Source organism: Oryctolagus cuniculus, chromosome 12 (assembly GCF_964237555.1).
Source record: "Oryctolagus cuniculus chromosome 12, mOryCun1.1, whole genome shotgun sequence".
Taxonomy (NCBI): Eukaryota; Metazoa; Chordata; class Mammalia; order Lagomorpha; family Leporidae; genus Oryctolagus; species Oryctolagus cuniculus.
This window is the reverse complement of record NC_091443.1, coordinates 29,107,215-29,133,231: the sequence shown is the minus strand read 5'-3', so window position 1 is coordinate 29,133,231 and position 26,017 is coordinate 29,107,215. Positions and strand designations below refer to the sequence as shown.

At 35.2% G+C, this 26,017-nt stretch overlaps 1 protein-coding gene across 1 annotated transcript in view; it reads right to left on the bottom strand.

The window, feature by feature from the left end:
• MDGA2 (MAM domain containing glycosylphosphatidylinositol anchor 2) overlaps positions 1 to 26,017 on the bottom strand; it is an 896,755-nt gene that overhangs the window by 22,217 nt on the left and 848,521 nt on the right. Inside the window, exons 11-15 of the mRNA XM_008269620.4 lie at positions 24,451 to 24,628; positions 20,457 to 20,477; positions 16,655 to 16,810; positions 15,518 to 15,676; positions 6,024 to 6,154 (exon numbers count right to left, since the gene is read on the bottom strand). Coding sequence (XP_008267842.3) covers positions 6,024 to 6,154; positions 15,518 to 15,676; positions 16,655 to 16,810; positions 20,457 to 20,477; positions 24,451 to 24,628 — 645 coding nt within the window. The remainder of the gene's footprint in view (positions 1 to 6,023; positions 6,155 to 15,517; positions 15,677 to 16,654; positions 16,811 to 20,456; positions 20,478 to 24,450; positions 24,629 to 26,017) is intronic.

Genomic DNA, 26,017 nt, shown 5'->3' with positions numbered 1-26,017 from the left:
ATCAAAACTAAAATATATAAATCAACGAGGTCATCATTGAACTTTTCAAAGTTGCTTTCTCTGGAAAGCTACATTTTAATTATAATGATCTTGCCATTGCTCATTCTCCTGACTTCCTGTCTGGCCTGATCAAAATCAGATGGCTGGACCTAGACTTGTGCTAGAGATAAAAGTTAGGGACAGTAACTTTTATGGTTCAATTGAGAGCAAGTGCTGTGAAGCTGCTCATAGCACACACCAGAGGGGAAATTGGCTGACAAGTTCATTTGTTGTTGCTGGCAATATATTGACTACAAGTGTGTTGTTAGTCAAACAGCAAAAATAAAAGTGAACAAAGGTCATGCTGTCATGTTTTTGGAGGGTTCCATATACCAAGAACACTACCATAAATGAATACTTCATCCTCTGGTGATAATTATGAATGAAGTGGTACAGCAATAAAAACTGCTTGCATTTACAGCCATGTAAATTGTAATTTGCCATTGAATGAAGCAGGTTGATTTTTTTCTTATACATGTGTAAGTACAGCATGAGTTACAAACATTGTGAGGAAAAACATCATGGAATTAGTAGCTATTAACTAGTATGATAAAATAATTTCTGTGTATTAAAACTCTTGGAACAATCATAATTAATGTCTTCCTATTTTTTTTGAAATCTTGTGATGATATGGATATAATTCAATAGACCAGACAAATATTGTTGATTTCCTCTGGGTCTTTTTTGAGAAGAGAAAGGTCCTGAGCAGTATATGTGTTTCTTTTGATTTCCATATAGTTTGCTATTGGGAAGGTACTAGTTGTTTTCTTTATATCCGTGTTAACTATGAAACACATTATAGAAATGAAATGCATAGGTATCAAATTTAAAGTATATACCTGAGCCAAAGTGTCAATTGTTTACAAAATATAAATCTTGGCTGACAAACAACTTTTTCTTCAATATAAACATGAGACATAACAATAGTCCATTAAAATATGCTGTATTTCAACATGGAAGTTGTGATCTGGATACATTGGAAGTAAATCTGTGTCATGTTGACCTTGAGCAGAAAGGTTATCTAATTTTAAAAGTTAAATTGTCATGTTTTTACAAAGCTCACCTTGATTCTATTATTGTATCACAGAGATTAAAGTATGTTCCCTTCCTCTCCAGTTTCTCTAAAATGGATTTCGTTTAACTGACTTGAAGAAGGAATTGAATTGCATCTGGATACCCAGGTAGAAAACGTGGAAGTTCAGGTCTCCCTTTCTTTACACATAGTCCTGTTGATAGTTTTGTAGTTTTCCTTAATGGAAATTTAAGTGTTTTCCTAGTGTATGCATGTGATTCTGAAAACCTGATATGCAAAAAGTACTGTATAATAAGGCAAATAACTCTTAGTGTGGAAATTTATATGACTTTTTTTTTAAATCTAGAAACCTTTTATTTAAGGTATATAAACTTCATGAATTTCATATATACAAATCTAGGAACATAGGGATTCTTCCCACCCTGCCCTCCCTCCCTACTTCTCACCCACCATTCTTCCTTTTCCCTCTCCTAATCTCTGGATGGCAATTTTTTAAAGTGCACTACTGTATTAGAATAACAGCACACAAAATTGTTTCTATTAAGCAGCTGATTACTTTCTGATATTAAATATAATGCTTTAAAGCATATATATTAAATATCAATATTTAAACACATATATGATGCTATTAAAAGTTGTAGTATTCGGATATAATTTCTCAGCAAGAATAGCTTCACATTAACACTAATGAGTAAAAGTTGATGGAGACACCAAAGAACAAAATGTATTTCGGATTATACGATATGCTTTTGTTAATAGTGTCTTCTGCAAATGTGGGTAACATATTTTCTGACAAGAGACAAACCATTCTGATTACTACTGATGAAACAAGTGCAGTAATCTGAGCTTGAAAATCGACAGCGTATATCACTTTGGGAAACTGCAGGAAATAAATACATGTGGAAATAGCTATTATCAACAGTATTACCTTTATTTTGTTACTTATTCAGCCCACAACAGAACTATCTTCAATTAATAATATTATTTGAAGAAAGGCAACATAATATGCCAACTAGGTGGACTTGTCCATTTCCCCAAGTGAACCCGAGGCAGCTAGAGTGTCCAGAGCAGAATACCAGAAAAAAGGAATTGCATAGAGACGGAGCATGAACAAGAACTGCCTTGATGATTCAGCATAGTACCGATTAGGACATGAATATAAGGAAACAACACAAGATCTAGAGGAACTAAAATGATGCACTTACTTACTAGTGCCCAGCCCACATAGGACTGGGAATGGTAATACGACCACCAACAAAACTGGAAAACCTTGTAATTCAATGGTTATTGCATAAGGTACTCAGAAGACTGTCAATGGAGTTGTATGAAATAATTTGCTGTCCTCAAAACACTGCTTCAGTTTGAACTAGCAAATTTTAAAAGCAACACCTAAGAAGATCAGACTGTTTCCAAGTTTCTATTTCCTCCAAAAAGCCAAGAATCATAAAAATCTCTGGCGTCTGTGAAGGTATAATGCACATTGCCTGGCACACAATCACATTGCCAGACTTGCAAAGAAGTTGGAAAGTAAAGATGCGCAATGGGAAGAAAAATCAGTCCACTGAAACCAACCAGGAACTGATACAAATGTAAGCTTTAGTAGATAATGCCTTAAACCAGTATAACTGAATTTCACATGCTGAAAACAACAACTGGACATATAAAAATATTTTCTAAGAAGATTCACATTGAAATTGTAGAGATGACCAATGACTGATAGGAATGAAGGAAGATTGGACATTGTGGATGAAATGATTAGTAAATGTGACAATACAATTGAAAGTACCAAAAAGTAAACATGAATAGAAAAAAGTTTTAAGTGACAAAAAAGTATAAATAATATGTAGAACACAAGGAGCTTTATATTTGTTTTTATTTATTTATTTATTGACAGGCAGAAAAGACAGTGAGAGAGAGAGAGACAGAGAGAAAGATCTTCTTTTACTGTTGATTCACTCTCCAATGGCCCCTGTGGCAGGCACACCACGCTGATCCGAAGCCAGGAGCCAGGTGCCTCTCCTGGTCTCCCATGCGGGTGCAGGGCCCAAGGACCTGGGCCATCCTCCACTGCACTCCCTGGCCACAGCAGAGAGCTGGCCTGGAAGAGGGGCAACCGGGACAGAATCCAGCGCCCCGACCGGGACTAGAACCCGGGGTGCTGGCACCGCAGGTGGAGGATTAGCCTATTGAGCCGCGGCGCCGGCCAAGGAGCTTTATATTTGTATATTTGGAGCCTTCAAAGGAGAAGGGAAGCAAAACTATGTTAAGAAGGAGAAAATCCTCAAATTATATGCAAACCGTAAAACCACAGACCCAAGTTAAATGAATCTTAAGCACATAAAAATGAAGAAAAATACATTAAAGCCCAGCCTTATCAGATTTCTCATAAACAATGATAAAAAGTATCTTAAATCAGAGGGAAAAAGACACATTGCATAAATATAAGCATTTCTACAAGTTTATCATGGGAAAAAATACAAGAAGACAGTGAGATATTCAAAGTTTAGAAAAAGAAAGGGATAAATCTTTCAACGAATAAAGATTGAAAAGACCCTGTTCTTCAAGAAATGTTAAATGTAGTCCTTTAGGCAAAAGGAAATTGATACAGATGAAGATAGGGATGTAAAATATTAGATTAAGTGTACCAGAAATGGTGCAAATGCTGAGTGCCACCTGTATAAATCTCATCTGATGTTTAAGTTGGAATGAGAAGAGTTTATGAATGCAGAGAGTAAGGCTCTCTAAGGTTGTAACCATTATGAATAAAGCTTCAGTCATCTGAACATTCCTAAACATCTCCTTTGAACATACTTTTTGTAGATTTAATATGCTACAGAAAACCTGTTTACATTTTCGGGAAAATGTGAGAAACCTCTGCTCTGAGTTCACTCTGACTCCAGTCTTCCTGATAACAAAAGACTGTCTTCTTGAAGTTCCTCATTTTAATGAATAATCCTGAGAAGAAGATGGAATGAATTAAGATTGGCCAAATCACAAACAAAATCAACTCCTTTGCACAAAAGTGGAACAACAAACTTGGAGCTAGTCCTTTGCTTCTTTTATTTTCCTAATGGAACTCCTATCATTTCATGCAATGTGTGGCACATATACACTTAAGACTCCCTAATTGAAAAATTCTTAGTCATCCATAACTACTTCCCAAATTCCAAACATTAATCTGCTAGTTATTATCTAAGCATATCTTGGGTTTGTTTTCTATCATTGTCCTTCAAAATCTTTTAAAATTTTCTTAACTGCTTTGCCAACCCCGCCTGCTATATAACCTGAGTGTACCATAGCATCATGGGTGAAATATTTTTGATGACTCCCCATTGCCTAAGCCCTCATCAGTCCTGGATTTATTTTCAAGCACCAAAATTCTAGATAAACAGCTTTGTATTTCTCTGGCAAATCCTGTGGGAGATGACCTTGATGTTTCTGTGTGCTCCACACTTTGCCAGAATCCCACTGCTGGCCTCTTGTCTGCTTTGCGACTCTGCTGGATTCAGGTTTTACCGCATAATAAGCTTTTCTTGACCCTACTGACTACTCTTCCTGTTGGTTGGGCATGTTTACAGAACTTTGTGCATATCTATATTGTTGCAATTATTACAAGTATAGGATTTACCTGCTTAGATGTATCTTTGCATCAATGTGAGGCAAATAATCATTTTTAAAAATCTCCCTGCCTTGCATTGTGCTTGGCCTATAACAGGAATTCAAAAAATATTTTTGCTCCACTGTCTATAAGAACAAATACTTGTTCTGAAGGTGTTCAGAATGCTTTTTTAAGTGAGTGCAAATGCTAATAAAGGAGAATCCTGAAGGCAAAATTAATATGACTGCACTGCTTGATCTTGTGTATGTATTCCATTTAATAATTTACTGTTGGAGAGAAGTCAAGGAAGAGACAAAATACCTCTACAATAACATCAACCTTTTAGAAAGAAAAGCTTTTTGAGGCCTACATAAATTTTTAATTTAGTTTACATGTTGGCATATATTGAATTTTCATAATTGTATTGTCCTTCAAAAACAAAACAATAATTTTTTCAGAGTCTTATGGTTGGGGTTGCTGTTATGTATTTGTACACAGTTGGCTAGTCTTAATTATTTCTTTACCATTGTGAATAGCTGTATGCATTTTAACCATCCTGCTTAGATCCAGAAGTGCTATCTCTAAAATTAGAATCTTATGTTAAAAGAGGAAGGCATTCCACCAACTAAATATTGGAGCAGTATCATATATTTTCTATATGCATCTAATAAATCATTAGAAGAAACAGTGCTATAATCTCATAAAAGTATTTTATTCCTTTCAACATAAGGGATAGATCTATAAAATGTATGATTAGATTTTAAAATCACTATATTTTAAAAATATGAAAAAACTGGTTATTTGTAGGATATTTATGTTTATAGTTATTAGATCACTGAAAGTGTATTAACATCATTGAAATAGTTTCACGATCTCATCATTCGTTTTGATGGTCACTGTTAAAATCTGTTTTTTTTTATAATTAGCTCTCTTCTATCAATTAGAACCTTACTTATGTCTACATAAACAAAGTAACTTCTATAAAGTGGTAAATTACTGAAATGACTACCTTGAACATTAACATTTTGTTAAAGGTGTATGGAATTCCAAACACACTAATTGACTAGCCAGTTCCATTCATATAAAACTTGGATTGTTTTTCTTCACAGAATAAAATATTTCATGTGATTTTTATAGAAATGGAGTGCATTTTCTCCAGGTGAATTATTTTAATTTTAGTATACTATTATTCAAATTAAAAGGGGCATTTTTCCCTGTAAGACAGCCATTAGTACTAGTGGGGAACTTTATCTGTGATGGCCATATCACAGGACTCCTGAACACTCATATTTGAGTATTTTTCAAGCACTGGCTTTAATGCTATGCTCCCATAGAGTTACCTATCTTTCTTACCTGAAATGAAGTAATAGGATAAATATTAACATGAGCCTCATTCCATCGTTGTCCTTTATTCCCACTGGAAGACCACAGTGGATTCTCTATTGTCGTCTGCCCTTTCAATCGTAGATAAACATTTAAAACACCTAAAAAATAACAATGACATTTTATTTTGTTTAATTTTTTGCTTCACAATAGTTTCTCCTCCAAAAAGTAGAAACTTTTAAACGTGTAATTTCTCAATTGATTCTAGTGTTTCTTCTCATTTCTTACCTTACACTTTCGGCGTGTGATATTTGATCCAAAGATAACCATGACCTAGTACCTAGAACTTGTAAATGCTACCTTACGTTGCAAAAGGGATCTTATTGAAAATAGGAAGCATGTAGTCTACAAACTGTACTTTACCATGAAGTTTTTTTTTTTCAAGAATATATGATGCTTCGAGTATGTGCCAGAATAACTTTAATTTTTTTTTCTCTGTGATTCTTTATTTTCATTCTTAAATTATAGACGGCAATTCTATGGTGGCTTTCCTAAAACAACTTTGAGAGTTCTTTGGTATCATTTTACATAGACATTATATGTTTGTTGAGTACCATGACCTCCTGTTCTGATTGAGAGGAAATTGAAACTATCATCAAATCAATATATGGACATTTTAAATATATTATATTACATACAATATATTCTGTAGATGCATCAGTTTTAGTTCACTAACAAAATAATGCATGTCTTTTAGAATTAAGGGATATATGCTTTAAAGAAACACATTTACGACATGACTTATTATTATATTACTAATAAGGTCTTGTGCCAGAATTGAAAAAGTGTTTTCTCAGCGATATGCTTTGCCAATGACCATGTTTACATTTCTTAATTAACATTTCCATTTCTAGATATATAGTATAAATTCAAATGAATTTAACTTAGGTTTATTGAATATATATTATGTGAAAAATATTTTGTCTAGGTAGCTCCAAAGAAACCAGGTCTGAATTATTGTAGACTTTAAATTAGGTTTTCAAACAGATAAAACAGGCTGTTTTCATTTGTGGCTGTATTTTATTTATATAAAATATACTTGCTTTACAAGAAAAAGACACTAAAATTATATTATGGGTCCAGCTCTGGCTGTTGCAGCCATCTGGGGAGTGAACCAACAGATGGAAGAGCTCTCTGTCTCTTTATCTCTCTCTTTGTAACTCTTTCAAATAAATGAATATTAAAACAAAGAATAAAAACAAGACTTAGAGTGAGGTCAGACATTGCATTTTTAGACATGTTGAGTTGGGAAGCAATCCACACAGCAGACTCATAGAATGACAATTGATTTAAATAGCATACTGACCTCAGAATGAGTCCTTAAAGCATTCTGGTATGACTGAAAAGCCCATGAGAGCATTTTAGGCATGGAATTCTAAGACATTGTGGGAAAAAAAAATTCCTGCATGAAGGATCTTCATGAATGAGACCCCAGTGGAAAGAAGGGGCCATCAAAGAAGAATGTACTTTTCTCAGAAGGGAAGAGAGAATTTTCATTTTGTCTTTGGCCTTGCCCAAATACTGACAAAGACTGTGGTCTCAAAAGGCTTCCATAGCCTGGGCAACTCATGGCAAGAGCCTTGGGTGATCACTGATGTCACACATAAGAGTGTTAATTAACAGCAGGAGTCACTGTGTACTTACTCTCCATGCAGGACCTCTGTCCTAAATGAGTCATACTATGAGATTTAAATGTAAAACTTGTTCTCAGTTTTTTTTTTTAATATTGAATGCATGTGTTTGTGCACAAATATTTGAATCTCTGTTTGAAAAAACAAAATATTTGAAATCTTTACTTAGTACAGAGCTTGTCTTCTGTGTATAGAGTTTATTGAAAATGAATCCTAATGGAGAATGGGACTGGGTGTGGGAGCGGGAGGAGGAAAGGCGCATGGAGTGGGTGTGGTTTGTGGGTATGGTTGGAAGAATCACTGTATTTCTAAACATGTACTCATGAAATTTATACTCACTAAATGAAAGTTTTAAAAAAATTATAACTGAAATAAAGCTTTTAAACATAATTTTATTGCCTTATTAAGTACATAGTAATAATTATCATGCTAATCAATGAATACAAACTACTTATTCACTGTTATATTTTAGAGCCTGATTAATATACCAATGACCTTGAAACTCTCCTCTCCCAGCAAGTTTCTAGTTCTTAAGTTTATAAAATAGAGCTCAATGTTAAAAGATATTTAAACTTAGGGCATCTTGGTCAACAAAGTTAGAACTTGTGAAACAGTATAAAGCTGTTGAAGCGAAGATGAATTCAGCAAAGCTGATTCAGCAAATAATAGGGCGTTGTACTAAGAAAATGGCAAAGCGAATATGATGGATTGTGTTAATACCCTTTAAAAGTAATTTTAAATCTTCAGAGACTCTGTATTTACGCTTTAGTGGGCACCAGATACCAAATCATATGAATTTAAATCATCCCCAGAGATTTTCAAAGGCTGTATAATTCCAGGATAAAAGTTTGAAGCAGTTAAGCAAAACTTAAACTGTCTTTTTTTCCCTCTTGGTTGCTAATACTCATCTTGATCACCTCTCCCCAAGCATCATATCATCTCCCATATGCCAGAGGGAGAATGGACTTTGGTAATCTCTTAAAGTTAAGGATTTACATTCATAAAAAGAAAAACTATCTAAATGCTCTTTTACCTCTTGACCAAAATTTGGGGACCATCTCTGGCATATGAAAAAGAAGTATTGTTACTTTAATATATTATTACATAGAAATTGGCATATAAAACATAATTTGCATAAATATTATCATTACTATTGCCTTGTTCTCATCTTTCAATCTTTAATATTTTACCATTATTTTACTATAAATATGTATTGCATTTATTTCAGAAACATTTATGTATATGTCCAAAACTGTGCATATATACTTCTAATAGATACTTGAAATTGCCAAGTTCACATGAATTAATTTGTGATTTGGTTTAACTAAGACCTGGAAATCCCTTGCATAAAAATAACGTTGTTATTATAATCAGTAACACAGACTCATTCGAGTTTCACGTTTCATGAAAGGTGAGGATGTGCCAAAATCATCCGGCTCCATGCGAGATCTATGTAAATTGATAGGTAATTGTTGGCATCATTTCTTGTATTCATACATACATAATGAGAAGTCATAGAATCATTATTTTCTGCTTCAACAGAAACGGCTGTATGCATCCATTATTTTTCCAGCACATAATTACAATTGTATCTTAAATAAAAACTGTCAGTTCACTTTTTTCAGTTATTACTGTAACTTCTGGAATCCACTTAAACCTGTGCATTAGTGTGGTAACAGATTTTCCAAAACATAGATTTCATGAGGCTTTCTATTTCTGTGACTTATGTCACATCCCGTAGGCGGATCTTTTCACTCTTTGGTTGTATTGCTGTTCCCATTCTTCTATTATGTAACAATATTTCACATTCCTGCAGCATGGCTACTTCTACTTCCTGCTTACCTACCTCTTTTGGAGGATGCCTTGGGTTTCTCCTCGCCCACAGAAACCCATGTTGCCCTAAGTGTTCTCCCCCTTATGGATGCACAACATGGCCTGCCATACTTGAATAAATATCACTACCTGACTTTGATTTTATTCAGTAATTTACTATCTGAAATAAGCTATATGATGGATAAGGACTCCTACCATAGTTCTTTCTATCCTGTATCGAATTCAAAGTCTATAGGCACATGTGCAGTTTGTGCCATTGAATACAATTAAGTGAATTCAAGACCTATGGGTAAAAATACCCTAAACAAGAAATATTTACTTTCATTGAAGTTCGTTCAAAAAGTTTTAAGAGTGAGTAAGAAACTAAAGTGGTAAACTCACTTGGTTACCATTAATTCAATAGGTTAGATGATCTTTTCTATAAATTACAGTGGAAATAAACTTGTATATTTTGAAACACAGCTAATTCGGCCTGTTTATTAATTTGATTTAAGCATACTATCTCCTATTATCCACGATATTGGGTCATCAACAATTAAGAATCAAATAGAGGCAAAATAAGTTTACAGGCAGTTGGTAGTTTGAAACCAGATACCTAAAGGTCAATGAATTAGCTCTTAAAGTTTCATTAGAGGGTCAGTAACAAGTGTCTGTTATAAGGTTTACATTGTAAGTGCTAGTAAATCGTGACTAGATTCAATCTACTCCCTGCCCTTTAAAACATGAAGGCACTTCAAAAAGTTGGTAAAAAGATAGATTCAACAGACAATATACATTTTCCACGAATTTTTAAAAGATTCTCTCACACCTTTTTTTAAACAAAGAGGTTTACTGAATGAACATCTTGCACCAGTAGCATTATTTTCACTGTGATGGCACTGGCATGATTAGTATAAAATGCACACTGGGCTTCACTCAGCATTGACTAATGCTTACCAGAAAGAGACTTAATGTCACTATTACCAAACAGCTCACTCTTTGGTAGCAACACTCAGTGATCTTTTCGATTTCCTCAGTTACCTTGGAATGGCTTTTTTGCAAAGAATTTAATTTTGAGAATGTATCAAAATATAAGCATTTTACAAACTCATTTTACTGACAGTCTTTTTTTAAAAAAAATCATTTATTATTTGAAAGCCAAGTTAGAGGGAGGGGAGTGAGAGACAGATCTTTGATCCACTGGTTCATTCCCCAAATGGCCACAATGGTCTTGACTGGGCCAGGCCTAATACAGGGGCCAGAAACTCAATATGGGTCTTCCATGTCTGTGGCAGGGATCCACGCATCTGAGCCATCTTCTGCTGCTTTGCCAGGCACATTAGCAGGGAGCTAAACTGGAAGTATAACAGCTGGGACTTAAACCTGTGCTCATATAGGATGCTGGTATCATGGCAGCAGCCTAAGCCACTGTATCACAATGCTGGCCCCATATTTCCCTGATATTCCTCTAGAGTCAATGTAGTCATTGCTCTAAAATAATGGCAGCTTATTGTAATGGCGTCTTTCAATTGGTGTTGAAATCCAAGGAGAAACATCCCAATGTCTGAAGAGATTTCTTATTTGAGGAGTATATGCAAGATCTAAGTAAGACTGTTGGTATTTTTAAGTTTAATGAGAAAAAATATGGTGTTTGACAAAAGTGATAATAAAATTCTGAGTTATAATGCCATGCAAAATATTGTCAGCATTGATTTCTTGGTGTCAAGTCCCTAGTCTAAAATCTTTGGATGTTGGCATATCTGGCAATTAAATACCTTTAATTCAACACTTGTTAAAGAATAACAAGATGTATTCTTAACAAAAGATAATGAGAGGTTAAGTCTGGATTCTTTAAATTCTTTTCCTACATTAAGTTACATCATCATAAGGTCATATGTCTGGATCATACTTCAGGTGTCATCTCTAGCCTCTCCAGCTCTCTGTTTCAATGATAAGTTGTGCTCCCTTATACTGATCTCCTAAAACTGTCTAACATGCACCTGTACATTTATTTTTTTAAAGGAAACAGAGACTCTCAGGAAGGCAACTTTTGTGTGTGCCTGCTGCTCTAACATCTAGAATCTTTGAGAAGCCACATTGGTTTTTCCTTCCTTCCTTCCCTCTTCAAGATTACTTCCCTCTGACTTTTGTATTTCTTGGGGGCAGGTGTTGTAGCCCAGAGGTTTAGCTACAGCTTAGGAAGGCAACCTTCCATATCAGAGAGTCAGTTCAAGTCCTGGCTCCTGTTCTTCCAATTAATGTGCCTGGGAAGGCAGTGGATGGAAGCCCACATCCTTGGGTCCCTGTCACCTACAAGGGAATCCCTGGCGCAGCCTTGGCCATTGCAGACATCTGGGGAGTTAACCAGTGGATGTCCATCCACTCTCTTTCCATTTCTCTTTCTCTCCCTCTCCAACCCTGTCATTTTGACTTTTCAAATAAACTAATGCAATTTAAGAAGTCACCCTTTCTCTATACTTTTTTTCTATGAGTATCATAAAACAGTAGACTTCATTAGTAAACTCCTATTTCTTTGCCCCCATTTGCTTCACAGTAAAATTTGCTTTCTAGAGACATAGCTTTTTAAACTCTTCTTGTCAAAGTCACTGAATTCATTCATAAATGTCTTTTGTATTGTAATTTTTAATTTCCTGGGGTGATATGTTTATATCTCATTTTCTTTATTTTAGAAATATAGTCTATATGTAGTGGCTTTTAACAAGTTTTCCATATACAGTGAGATTCATTTTTTTTTTTTTTGTAGGAATGTTAGAACTTCCGATGATTGATCAAGTAGTAGAATGCCCTTTGGTAACCACAGGAATGCTGAAATAACTTAGTACTCTTACCAGCCACAGGTATGGTACGATTTACATCTAAGTTAACAGTTCAAGGGTAACCTGTAGTGGTTATTTACAAATGTGTTCTCTTCTTTCAACAAGTTGGATGAAACATTTACCATGAAATTTTTCCAGGGCGGCAGGTTGCCTTCCAATGATCTCAACCTCCTGTCATTAATAATACTCTGGTATAATTCCCTCCCATTGAGTAGGAGTTGTAAATATCAACTTGAGTAAAGAGTAAGGTAGGAGTCACAGGATGTCTGTCTCTCTGACAGATTGCTTGCTAGAAGGAAGCCTGTTATCATGGCTTGAGACAGCTTTGTAGGGAGGTCCAATCAAAAGCCAGCAAGAAGATGCTATGTGTAGTGCAACACCTGATCCAAGTATAGGCATACCCTAGAGATGAATCTTCATATTAAACTGGAGTCCTTGCTTGGGATCTTGACTTCAAACTTAATGAGAGACCTTGTGTCATAAGCAACCAGCTAAGCTATATTCCTGACACTCAGAAGCTAGAATAACAAATCCTTGTTGTTTCAAGTCACAAAAGTTTGATGATATTTGTCATGCAGCAATAGATGAATAATACAAACCATTTGGCTTTACTTCAGGGGAATCTCACTTCTAGAAAATGCATCACCCATATCTGTATTATTAGAAACTTGTGACTCTTCTCAATGATATGCTATCCTTTAGTCAGTTAAACTGCAAGATTTATTTATAATTATCCAAAAAGTAACAGGTGCAATACTCCCCTGGTTTACAGATGAATGAGGGTCTGAGCAGAATATATGGAAAGAAGAAAAAAGTTTGAATTACAGGCACCATCTCCCTAATGAAGTGTTTTTGGTTAGAAGTTAGTAGGCAGCATGGCTGCTGTGCCCTTCTGAGAGGGACTCAGATAACAGATTTGATGCCCATCCTGCAACCTTGAATCATCTAATAAAGCAGCGAAGTGGCACAGGGCTGAACACAGTACAGGTATTCCAGGAAATGGAGAGCTATCTTCCTCAGCCCAACCCCTGAAACAATCAGCATGGCGTTAGCAGAAAAGTAACCTGAAGACCTATTGACAATAAGAACAAGAATAATGATTGGGAAGCTTTTTGCCTATAACATTACCCTTGGTGTCAGCATAAGCACACAGAACTTTTAAGAGGAAACTCTAAAAGAGCCACACACTTAGGCAATTGTGTGTATATCTGCATCCTGTCATGGTTTTCACTGCACTGAACTGATGGCTACTCTTGTAGCTTTCTAAATGCTTTTCCAGTCTGTATTCTGTTTTCCAATTATTTTGCCCACTCCTATGATATCTACTTGTCTAAATCAAAGATCTCACTATTTTTTTTGCCTACATAATAACTCACCCACACGGCTAAATAAGTGTCACATACTTAGCTAGGGTTTCATGGCACTCCAGAAGTCTTCCTGATGAGCAGTAAGACAGACAGACTCTGTGTCCAGCTTCTCCAATTGGAATTATGGCTTCACTACTGGCTATCTGGTGGGCATTCTAATTAAAATATTTGTATCTCAGTTTCCAGGTCTATGAAACAGGACAATGATATTAACTGGTACAAATGTTTATCGTGAAGCTTACAAGAGAGTAAATCAGAAGGGTCTTGATGCAGGATGAGCACTCCATAAATATAAGCTATTAATTTATCGCTATTTGAAATTCAGTGTAATCTAGAATTATGAGTTTCTACCATCTGATAGAAGATATTATTTATGCTATCGCAGTTTTCTGAAACAGGAATTGTTTTTTTTCTCATTTTATAGAACAGAATACCAAGAGCCAGACCTTCTATGTGATTTCTCAAAAGTATTATAATGACTGAGTACTATAACCAAGTAGCAGCTAGTCCCTCTGATTTCTAGTTGAGGGCACTTTTCTCTTCTAAAAGCTATCTTCCTTGTCACCTACTGCTCTACTGTGAAGAGTATGGGTTACTAGTGTCAGCTATGAGTTTGAAGTCCAGCACTTGGCAATTTTATAAACATCTTGAAGTTCAGTTTTCTCCACTGCTAAGGATGTATTGGCATGTTCATTTTTAAAAGAGAATTATTTAGTTTAAATGTATATGATGTGTCCAAATTTATTAGTTTTGGTATTTTATTAACTTAAAACAAGACAGCACAGTCATCCTAAATTCCCACATTTTACCGTCTCATTATCAGTGTCATAATCCGCACTGAGCTAATCCCTAACTCTTGTATACCCAGGACAGATCTTTTCCTTTGTTTTGAAGCATTACCTCCTTCACAAACCACAAATAGGTCCACAATCCCTTGTCTAAGATCTGTAGGCCTACATACACTTTCTTACTAACGATTTTGTCTTAGGTTAGAAAAGTATATCTCTTGTATATGATATGCTACCACTGTAATCACGGGGAGCAGGATCCTGTCATTACACATGGCATTATTTTTGCTTTAAATGATATAAATCTTCATAGTCATGTGCATAAATGGGTTCATATCCATTCAAGTCATATATTCCCAACACATGTATTGCCAAATGATTACTTTTAGAACTTGTTGGTGTTAAACTTTTCTTGATTTTGGAATTGCACATTTGCTAATCTGCCCCACAGGGAATCCACTCTCAGTATTATATGCTAAGCTATCTTTTACTCATCTTAGCCTTCATTACTCCTGTCTACAGATTCTCATGGCAAGGGATGTATCATCTCGGCATGCTCTTTAGAACCTAGAATGTCCTTAAATTGTAGTACTGTGTTAGGCTACTTTATAAACAAGGAAAAGATCACACCGATATCCTAAACAGGTGGATGGTGTGAAAAGTACTTGACAGTATGAAATTATGACTACATTCCTTTTCATCATTATTAATTTTTGCATTGAGACACTATTCAAGCACATTTCTTTAGAAACAAACAAGCTAAACTGTGAAACCTGTTGATGGTCAACTTAAATCAGGATATCTGAGCAGTTAGACTTTGAAAATTTGGAAAATTTACCTAACATCAATGTGTAAATCAGATAGCAGAGGATAATTCTTAGCATCTTATTTTTGCATTTTTCAGGTAGGTCACTTAAAACAACAGTTATGACATTATTTGACTGCAATTGTTGTCATGCTATATTGGTGAATCTGTCTCTTCTTAGCTATGACAGCCTTTACAGGAAACACGACTCGCTGTCATCTCACCTATGTGTTGTCCATACATGTGGTAAAAGAAGCTGAAACAGTATGCAGTGTTGGTCGGTCCATACGGGTTTTTAGGAGCTATGCTGAAAACAGGGCTGAGAAGTCGAGCCTTTTCGCCTTCCAGTCTGGGTCGAGAGGTCTCAATGTACATATAAAAACCTTAAAACAGACAAAATAGAATGGTTAAATATATTATTAGGCAACATGGCCTTTCAAGTCCTTAGGGATTTGTAGAATTTCCATGTACACTCAAGAACAATAGGAGGATCTGCATCTCCTATATCAACTCTTTATGTGTACATGATGAACAGTGGCTTTAACAAAATGAATGATCTTGTTCATAAAATAAGGTATTCAATTAGAAGTTTATGGGCAATGTTGTGAAGCAGTGGGTTAATCTACCACCTGTAACACTGGCCACCCATACGGGCACATGCTGCTCCACTGTCCCTGGGAAAGCAGCAGAACATGGCCTGAGTGCTTGAGCCTGTGAGGGACTCCGGTGGGGTTCCTGGCTCCTGGCATTAGCCTCTCATTGTGGCCATATGGGTAGCCAGTGTTACAGTGTTACTAAATCAGTAAGTTTCACTGTAAACCAGCAGTGAAAGATCTCTGTAACTCTGTCTCTCAAATAGGAAAGGAAGAGTTATAGAGACAGACGAGAGAGGTCTTCCATTCACTGGTTCACTCCCCAAATGATGTAAATTTAGGCAAGAGCTGGGCTGATCTTAAGCCAGAAGCTTTTTCAGTTAACCTACGTGGGTGGAGGGGTCCTAGCACTTGGACCATTTTCCACTGCTTTCCCAGGCCGTTAAAACGGAGCTGGATCAAAAGTGGAGCAGCTAGGACTCAAACCAGCATACATAAGGGATGACAACACCGCAGGCAGAGACTTAACTTACTATACCACAGCACTGGTCCCATCAAATAAATAAAAAGTTTAGACAACGATTATATAAAAGATTTACAAATCTCTCAGCTATGCCAGTTCTAAGAAAAAAATATATGGTTGTTGTACCTAACATTTATGTGGAATTCTATCTTCTAATAAATGGCTAATGATTCTTTGTATTTCCTATTCATAGCATTTATAAAACGACCTGATTTCTATGAACACAGCACTTCACAACCTCATACCTTCTTTGGAGCCACTACGGTCAGCATTAGGTCCCGTGTTGGGGGTATATTTCGTATTTCTTGTTGCTGTACTTTGTTTGGTCCAGTCAAAATTATCTGTATCATCTTGCGTGAACAAACAAATGTTTCCATCTTCAAACCCACAGTGAAATTCCCCTGTTAACAGATTTTCAATACATTTTTAAATGTTAATTAAATCAATACAAACATTGCAATACTAGTATAAGGAAATTTAAAACATTGTACAGAAATAATTGTATCAGAGCTGTAACAGACCACAAGATTACAGCTAAACATAAAACTAATTTTAATGAAGAAGAAAAATTGCTTGTAAAATTGAACATGACTTATGTAAGTTTCCTTTGAAATATCCATATAACTTAGGGAATATAGTTCATACTTGAGAAATTTTCCCAACTTTCATTTAGTAAATTTAGGGACAACAAAAACATAACTGTCAGTTAGATAACAGTCTTAACTAATCCAATTTTTCATGCCATGTCTAAAATTTTTTATGTGTACCCACTTACAATAATGAAAGGTTACTAGGGCAATGTGATAGCAACGTATTTTAGAAAATATTTTTCTTCACTTTCATACTTTGTGAGTTTGTCAGATGCTTGAATTCACTTGAAATGGAATATTGAAAAGATTCTGTGAAGACTCTGATGCACAACTAGGATTAGATGCCTACCACACACTGAATTAGATCCAACACAAGGTCTGAGAGCAACTTTTTCATCTGTCCTGATGTCTGGGTAGTAATAATGTTTCTAGGTATAAAGGTTTGGGTCTTATTTATTTTTTTAATTGGTGATGGCCCTACCTGAAAAATAAGTATAAGAGATTGATAAGCTCCATTAGATACAATGTACATCCTTGAGCAAAATGAAACAGTATATATTATTTCATTTGACCTAATAAAACTCTATGAAATTCCCCAAATACTTATTAAACTCACAGAGAGGCATTCTTTGGATAAAATCAGCTATTAAATGATAAATTCAAAATGACATCCAGATTAATGGAGATTTAAACTTTTAAGGAAATCCGGTGCCACGGCTCACTTGGCTAATCCTCCACCTGTGGCGCCAGCACCCCGGGTTCCAGTCCTGGTCGGGGTGCCAGATTCTGTCCCGATTGCTCCTCTTCCAGGCCAGCTCTCTGCTGTGGCCCGGGAGTGCAGTGGAGGATGGCCCAGGTCCTTGGGCCCTGCACCCCATGGGAGACCAGGAGGAAGCACCTGGCTTTGGATCAGCGCAGTGCCAGCCATGGTGGCCATTTCTGGAGTGAACCAACAGAAGGAAGACCTTTCTCTCTCTCTCTCTCTCTCTCTCTCTCTCTCTAACTCTGCTTGTCAAAAAAATAAAAATAAAAAAATAAACTTTTAAGGATAAGGGACTCTGGTTTAGTTTTCCTGCCTTGCACAGTTGTGAAAAGATAGCTGAGTTAATTGGAAACAATGATACTTACAAATAAAAAGAAAATAGGTGGGCTTCCCATTACATTAAGGAATATGTTTTTGTCATGTCTTTTTTTCAGGTTAGACTGCTGTACTTCTTACTCATATTTTATATTCTGAAGAATGTAGGATTTAAGAAACTCTAAATCAGTAAGTTTCTGGATAAACAATATTCCACACAAATATAAGACATGTTTATGTCATAGATCTTATAATAAGATAGGACTTTTTGCTATTATCCATGAAAAGTATCATGCTGAAGTAGCAGTGCAGTTACATCCATGCATGATGTCTTTTATATTTAACACAAATTTCCCTTAGCTGCTACTTTGGAGTACTGTGGATTACTGTAAATATTTTTGCCTACAAAATTATATATTATGTATACATAAAAAGATGTTAGAGAACATGTAAAGATTTTAAGATTATAATTTTAATAAGATAAAAATTAAGATTTGGATGCAGATCTATAATGATATTTATCCATCTTATTTTTAAAAATGAATAAAAAGCATTGTTTTACAGTGAGTTAAGACACAGCTTGCAATACTGGCATCCCATATGGGCTCTTGTTGCAGTTCTCAGCTGCTCCACCTCCAGTCCAGCTTCCTGTGAATTTGCCTGAGAAAACAGCGGGAGAAGGCCCATGTAGTTGGGCTCCTAGAGGTGGAAGTTTGAGGTGTGAACCAGTAGATGGAGGATCTCTCTCTCTTCCTCAAACTCTGCCTTTTAAATAAATACATAAATCTTTTACAAAAATGAATAAAAGCTTCAAAAGTCTGAATAATTGTCTCTCAAAGTAAAATTTAGGAATACTACAGCTTAACTTACTTCATGTATAAATTGTTTATGATATTGTAATTACTATAATCAAATCGGGCAAATATATAAGCAACATAAGTAACTCTTCATTACTTCTGAAGTATATAGTTAAAAAACCTATTACTGGAGAGATTTTCATAAACAGTTTATAGATATAATTGAAAAAACACTAGTTTGGAACATAATAATTTTATGACTGTATACTCAGCTTCAATGAAATAATTATAATTATGTACAAGGAAGTTGACTCATAAAACATGCATGGGAATACAGAATATTTGATAAATAATGAAAATGTACTCAGCTGTATAAATTTATCAAAAGAACTCATAAAATAGGAAAGTAATAGAGTCTAGGGTTTTTTACAGTTTTTCTAATTAGAACCTGATTTTGGTAGAGTTTTAGAGGTCACATGGAAATAATAAAGAGATTTCAAATAGTTCACATTACAAAATCGCTAAACTTTTGTTATCTTTTCTTGAACCTTTCCCAATGTGATGATGACTCTTCAGGATTCAAAAATAAGAAGCCTGAGGGCTGGCGTTGTGACACAAGAGGTGAAGCCTCCACCTTTGACACCTGCATCGCGTATGGGCACTGGTCCAAGTCCTGCTGCTCCACTTCTGCTCCAGCTCCTTGCTGAGGCCTGGGCAAAGCAGCAGCAGATGATGCAAGTGCTTGGACCTCTGCCACCTATGTGGGAGAGCCACATGAAGCTCTTAGCTCCTGTATTCAGCTGGCCCAGCCCTGGCCATTGAGGAGTGAACCAGCAGATGAAAGACCTTCTCTCTGTAACTCTGACTTTCAAATAAATGTATCTTCAAAAAAGAATAGTAAGTCTGATACCCAGCAACCCTCTTGCACCTGCCCTCTTTAACCCTTCCTTAGAACCTGCAAAAATCTAACCTTGCAATAAAAATAAATGCTCTCCTGCGCTGACATTTTAGAGTGGATTTTCATGGTAAATCAATTTTAGTTCAAAGTGGCTTTCCAGAGATAGGGCAGTTTTCAGGCGTGGGAATTTCTGGTAGACAGCAAAAGACAATTTGCCAAAAGCACTGAAATTTGATAGTTTTAAAAATCTGTAACCTACATCAGACCAATCACATTGGGATTAAAGTAGAGATGTATGAAAGAAACACACACACACTTGGTCAAACCATTCCAATAGTCACTTCCCAAGTGATAATACTGTTTCATGAGTGGAATATGGAAATTCAAAGTGATATGCAATCCCACAAAAGAAAAAAAAACTGTAGTTATAGAAATACTAAACAGATTGGGAAAATGGCTGTACATTTCCATATTCAGGAAAATTTATAAACATCAACTATCAATATTAAATAACTTGTCCCATGCCCATATCCTCTTAAATTTAAAATCCACATTTAGTGCCAATCTTACTGAGGATAAACCATTGTGTTTTACATTTAATAATAATAGTTAGATAATTTATATATTGTCTACTTTTCTTAATTATGAAAGATAGTGACATTTTTAAAGTAAAAATATACTTACTCAAATGAGGATTTACAGGAGCTATAAGGAAAGCAAGAAAATAAGACAATGTTAGCATGCTTGAAATAAATAAATGTCCAGTGTCTCATAGTTCCTCCCAAAAACTTAAATGATCATCCCCACTGTGGCCATGGAGAATTATATCTGCAATTCATTTTGTTCTAGAGGACTGAATAGAGTATAGCTTGGAGCTCAACAATAACCACCTCAAAGAACCAAGAGGATCAATGCTAAATAGCATAGGGGAATTGCTCATTTCTAAAAGAATGGATTGCTGGGCTTTTACATCTTAAGCAGTGCTAAACAAACCCCAGAAATCAAATCTGAAGCTGACAGTAGGCCAACTGATGATGATTTGAAAGAAAGCGATATTCCAACAGAGCTTACACTACGTTGTTGCTGTTACTTACATTCAGAAAAAAATGGCATGGCATATGTGAAAATAATTTGCATGCCATGTAATGTGTCCCAAAACAAATAACTACTTCCATCCCACTTTGTCACACACACCCCCACACACAACTTGCATGCATGTGAGTTTTCAAATGATAAGCAACACATTTTACATTTTGTGCAACAAAATAAACATTTGGTTTACAAAACTACATTTACAATATTACTGTTAACTGCTGTCAAAAGAGAAATGAATAAATTTCACTAAAATATGGACAAAAATATATGTAACCTAAGAGACAAAATGGTATGCATATGTATTACTTAGGTATTTAATCACTCAGAGAAAATTGCATTCCGGTTGAAAAGAGTATTATTGTAGTCTCCTTAGATTACAAAAGGTAGTTAATCTATCCTTCATAACTTTTTCTATTTAGTCATTTTATTGTTACTTCTTATTTGCCTTTATCTAACCTGTGCATTACTAATGAAGTATGAAGGAAAAAACAGATGCACAAATCATATTCATATTCAGTTACCGCATTAACACACTGAGATGAATTTTAACAACCTGATTTAGCTTCTCAATCATAGTTACTATTTCAATATATACAAAGGAAATGCTATTACCTTGATTACTTTTCTGATTTTGCTTTCAGATTGTAAATTATGAAATGAGTAATATAGACAAAGAATGGTATATTTACTAGTTCCACTGAAGTGAACTAAAAACAATTCCTTTTCCTGCCTGATACTAATAAATTTTATTTTGAAAACTCAAATAGTTAAATTTAGTTATTTCTATGAAATATGTGTCAATGAAGTAAGCATCTCCAAATTAAAATTTAGTTTTAAGAAACATCATACCTACATGCAACCTCTGTTGATACCTAGTCCCCAGTCTGACTGTGCCGGGAACTAGGGCCTTTAGTGAAGTAATGGAGCTTAAGTGGGATCCTAAGGGTGGGACTCAAATCCTGGTGCCCTTGTAAGGAGAGGAGACACTGAAGAGCTCTTTGTGTGCCATGTGATGCATTGTGAGAAGGCTGCAATGTGCAAGCCAGGAGAGAGCAGGAAGCCAACCATGCTCCCTCCTTGATCTTGGACTTTGCATCTTGCACACCTGTAAGTAATAAATTTCTTTTCTTTTCTTTTCTTTTCCTTTTTTTTTTTTTTTTTTTCAGGCAGAGTGGACAGTGAGAGAGAGAGACAGAGAGAAAGGTCTTCCTTCCATTGGTTCACCCCGCAATGGCTGCTGCGGCTGGGGACCGTGCTGACCTGAAGCCAGGAGCCAGGTGCTTCCTCCTGGTCTCCCATGCAGGTGCAGGGCCCAAGCACTTGTGCCATCCTCCACTGCACTCCTAGGCCACAGCAGAGAGCTAGACAGGAAGAGGGGCAACCGGGACAGAAACCGGCGCCCTGACTGGGACTAAAACACGGAGTGCCGGCGCCGCAGGCAGAGGAATAGCCTACTGAGCCACAGCGCTGGCCCAAAAACATTTTAAATTTACTTTATTGCTTAAGAATTTTTATTAAGAATTCCTGAACTGCTATATTTTTTAAAATTCCTCTTTAGAGAAAGTCATAAGGACCTCCAAAACTCAAAGAAGCAAGATCATCTGCAATAGAGGGGTGGACAGTAGTTCTAGTCAGGGTTTATTATTTCACAGCTGTTTAACTTTGGAGGATACCAAAACTTCCTATTTTCTAGTATTTTCCATCTTTTAAAAGAATGAAAATTAATGCCTGGTTTCTAATGTCCTCCTTCAAATAGTCCACAATTTCTAACTCAGAAGCAGGAAAATACTATGTAAGAGGATGTAACAAATATTCTATAAAAATATAAAACATAACAAATGTTTATAAAATACATGAAAAATTTCATAACATTTATGAAACAAAATCTATAAAATATATGAATCAAAATAAATATAGATAGACTTCTCAGTGGAATCATGAAGCTGATTACAATATAACAATTGCTACTATGTGTTTATTTTTAATTCCAATACAAAACATCCACATATTCGTGAAGGACTATACTTGAGAAGAGATATCTTTATCCTAATGTTTTCATACAAATATCTCAGTCTTTATTATATATCCTAACACTTCAGTGAACATTGAATATACAATTTAATTGGTTTTAATAGTTTCATTTAATTTTTCACTTCTGACATTATTCATTGTTTCCCTGGGAAGTAGGAAAACTACACCTAATGTAAGACAGTGGAGTCCTTCAACTGCAAACAAAATGAAGGCTTTTGTTACCTTTTCAGTGACAGCCCTGATAATTAAAAAGAATGATATCCCACTGAAGCAATGAAATAAATATGACATATTTCTTAGTGATTCCTTAATACTGAAAAATTCTACAGATAGTCAATGATCGTTAAAGTTTTAAAATGCATAAATATATCAATTTATATTCACCTCTTTAAAAGACACAAAAATAATAGCATACCTTGAAGTAAATGCCATTATTTTTCTTCGAACTAGTCTAGATAAACGTTTTAGATCACCTTGTAATTTTCTCACAGTTCTAAGCTAATTTCTATTTTTGCTTAAATGTGAAGAAATATTTTATGCCTAGGTTATAAAGGTAAGCTAGACCAACACATACATACACACACACACACACACGACTTTTAAAATACTAGTAACTTGAAAAAAAAAAAGGACCATCAACAAAAATACACACAACAACTCTGATGGCCTTCACAAACTGAAAGGATACGCTAACTGTGGTATTGTTACCAACAGTATATTATTTAACAATAACAAGAAATGAGCCAGTAAGCTACCAAAACACCTTGGAGAAAACCCAGATATGCATTGAAATCAGCAAGGCTAACAAGTCTACTGGCAGTACAAATCCAGCTATGCAACCTCTGCAAAAGGAGAAGCTACAGATACTGATTGTCAGGGCTAGAGAGGGCAAGGAGAAGCAGACAGGTGGAACGCAGGGGAACTGCACGTCAGTGAACCTTCTGTACGGTATTCTAACTGGTGGACAATGACATCATATGCTTCTCAAAATCTACATAACTGAACAAAAAGAGTAAGTTCTAATGAAATATATGAACTCTAATAACATTGATATTTATGAATCAATTGCAAGAAATGTACCATATGTCAGATATTAATAATGGAGAAACTGCATGGGGAAGGAACTTTGTATATTCTGAATAATTTTCCATAAATTGAAAATAGCTCTAAAAAATAAGTGTATATTTTAAAAACAGAAAAAAAGATTTTGATCATATTTCTTAACTTCTTAATAGTATACACTTTAAAGTCATCACAAATTGGACAGACAAAATCCAGAAAAATATTGCATCATGCATTGGGATCACATTTCTATCACAGAGGTGCAATGTCTATGAAATCATTATTGCATATTTCTACATTTGTAACCAAATACTACCATTTTTGGTGACTAAAGGTTTTCTGACAGTTTTCTGTTTGGTTACTTAGATGATTATCTAGAAAGTCAATAATCTAAATTTCACTTTTTATCTAAATTTGGTTGATAGTAGCATCATAAATGTTACATATATTTAACATGTGATTAAATGCTTTCAAATAAAAGGCTACTTACCACTATATTTGATCACACGAATTGTTGAATCTCCTTCACCAAATTTGGTAAGAGGAGTCAGTCGAACTTCATAAGCCTCTGGTTTAATTAGCTCTGTCAAGTTATATGTAATCAATTCTCCCTTCTGAATATTCCCATTTATTTTAATCTCCTGTTCCCACCATCGCTGCTGTCCAGCCTGAAATCAAAACAATTATATAATAATGTTCCAAGTGTTTACCTCAGAGGGACTTAGCGAGTTTTAAGAAAATGAAATAAACCTCTAAATTGTATTACATTTGAAAGGCATTACATAAATTTTATGAAAGTTTAATTCCCATAATGAACAACAATTTTACAGATGTTTGCATGCAAATGTTTGCAGAAAACTGCCAAATTATTAGAGGTTAATTAAATAAATTTAATAGGTCATCCAGAAAGTTCAAACAAAATCCCACTAATCAAAGTTTTGAGAGATGTAACTTTAACTACTTCTTAGTGACATATTAATGACATATTAAACTCTTGAGTACCTGCAACATCTTTATTATGTTAATAAACTATGTATTACATGTAAAACAGTTGTCAGTATGTATTGAGGGCATTAGTAATATACAGAAAACTGATTCTTTAATGTCTAAGTTTATTAAAAAAGACAATAAAATAAATGAAATATCCATATTGCAATAAAGGAAAATAAAAAGTGCCAAGGGGATTAAGAGTGATAAAGAGGAGGTTGGTGTAGGCACTCTTTTTATTTTAGGTAGTCACAGGGCAGTTCCAAAAAAAGGATGTTAGAAAGTTAAATAAGAGGACAGCTAGGAATTGGCCGCTGGCTGGGCTTGACAGGGATCTTGAAATAGAGTGCCAGTGGAATGGAGAAGATGAAAACCTGATTGCAACAAGTGACGAAGGATCTTCACACTACTTTCCACACTAAAACACACAGTACTCAGACACCTTTACGGGAGAGTTAGACAAAATGGTCAGAAAGCACAAATTCTGATAATATATAAATTTTTCCAGAGATGTAAGAAAACTAACTTTCCAAATAACTTTAATGTAAACAACCAAGAAAAAAAAATAAATGGCACTAGAAAAGAAAATTACATAACTGAAAACCAAATTCACCAGGTTTTATCAGTCATACTATATCCAAGCTGGTTTACCTTACCAGGATGCAAGAATTACTTAATAGTAGGAAGCATTTTAATGTATGTAACTGATAAGAGAAGAAAAAAAATACATTTCTCTTAAATAAGGTAAAATTTGACCAACTTCAACTCCTATTTACTATAAAACAGTAAAGAAGTTAGGAACTACATTAAACTGGTAGGTAAAAACCAACAAGTATTTATTGGATACTTTATTTGTAATTCTTGTACTTTAGAATGATTTCCTTGGGGCCAGCACTGTGGTGAAGAAGGTTAAGCCACCATCTGCTACACCAACATCCCATAAGGATGCTGGTTCAAGTCCCATCTGCTTCACTTCCAACCCAGCTCCCCGCTAATGCACCTGGGAAAAGATGGTCAAGCACTTGGGCCCCTGCATGTGCATGGGAGACATGAAAGAAGCTTCTGGCTCC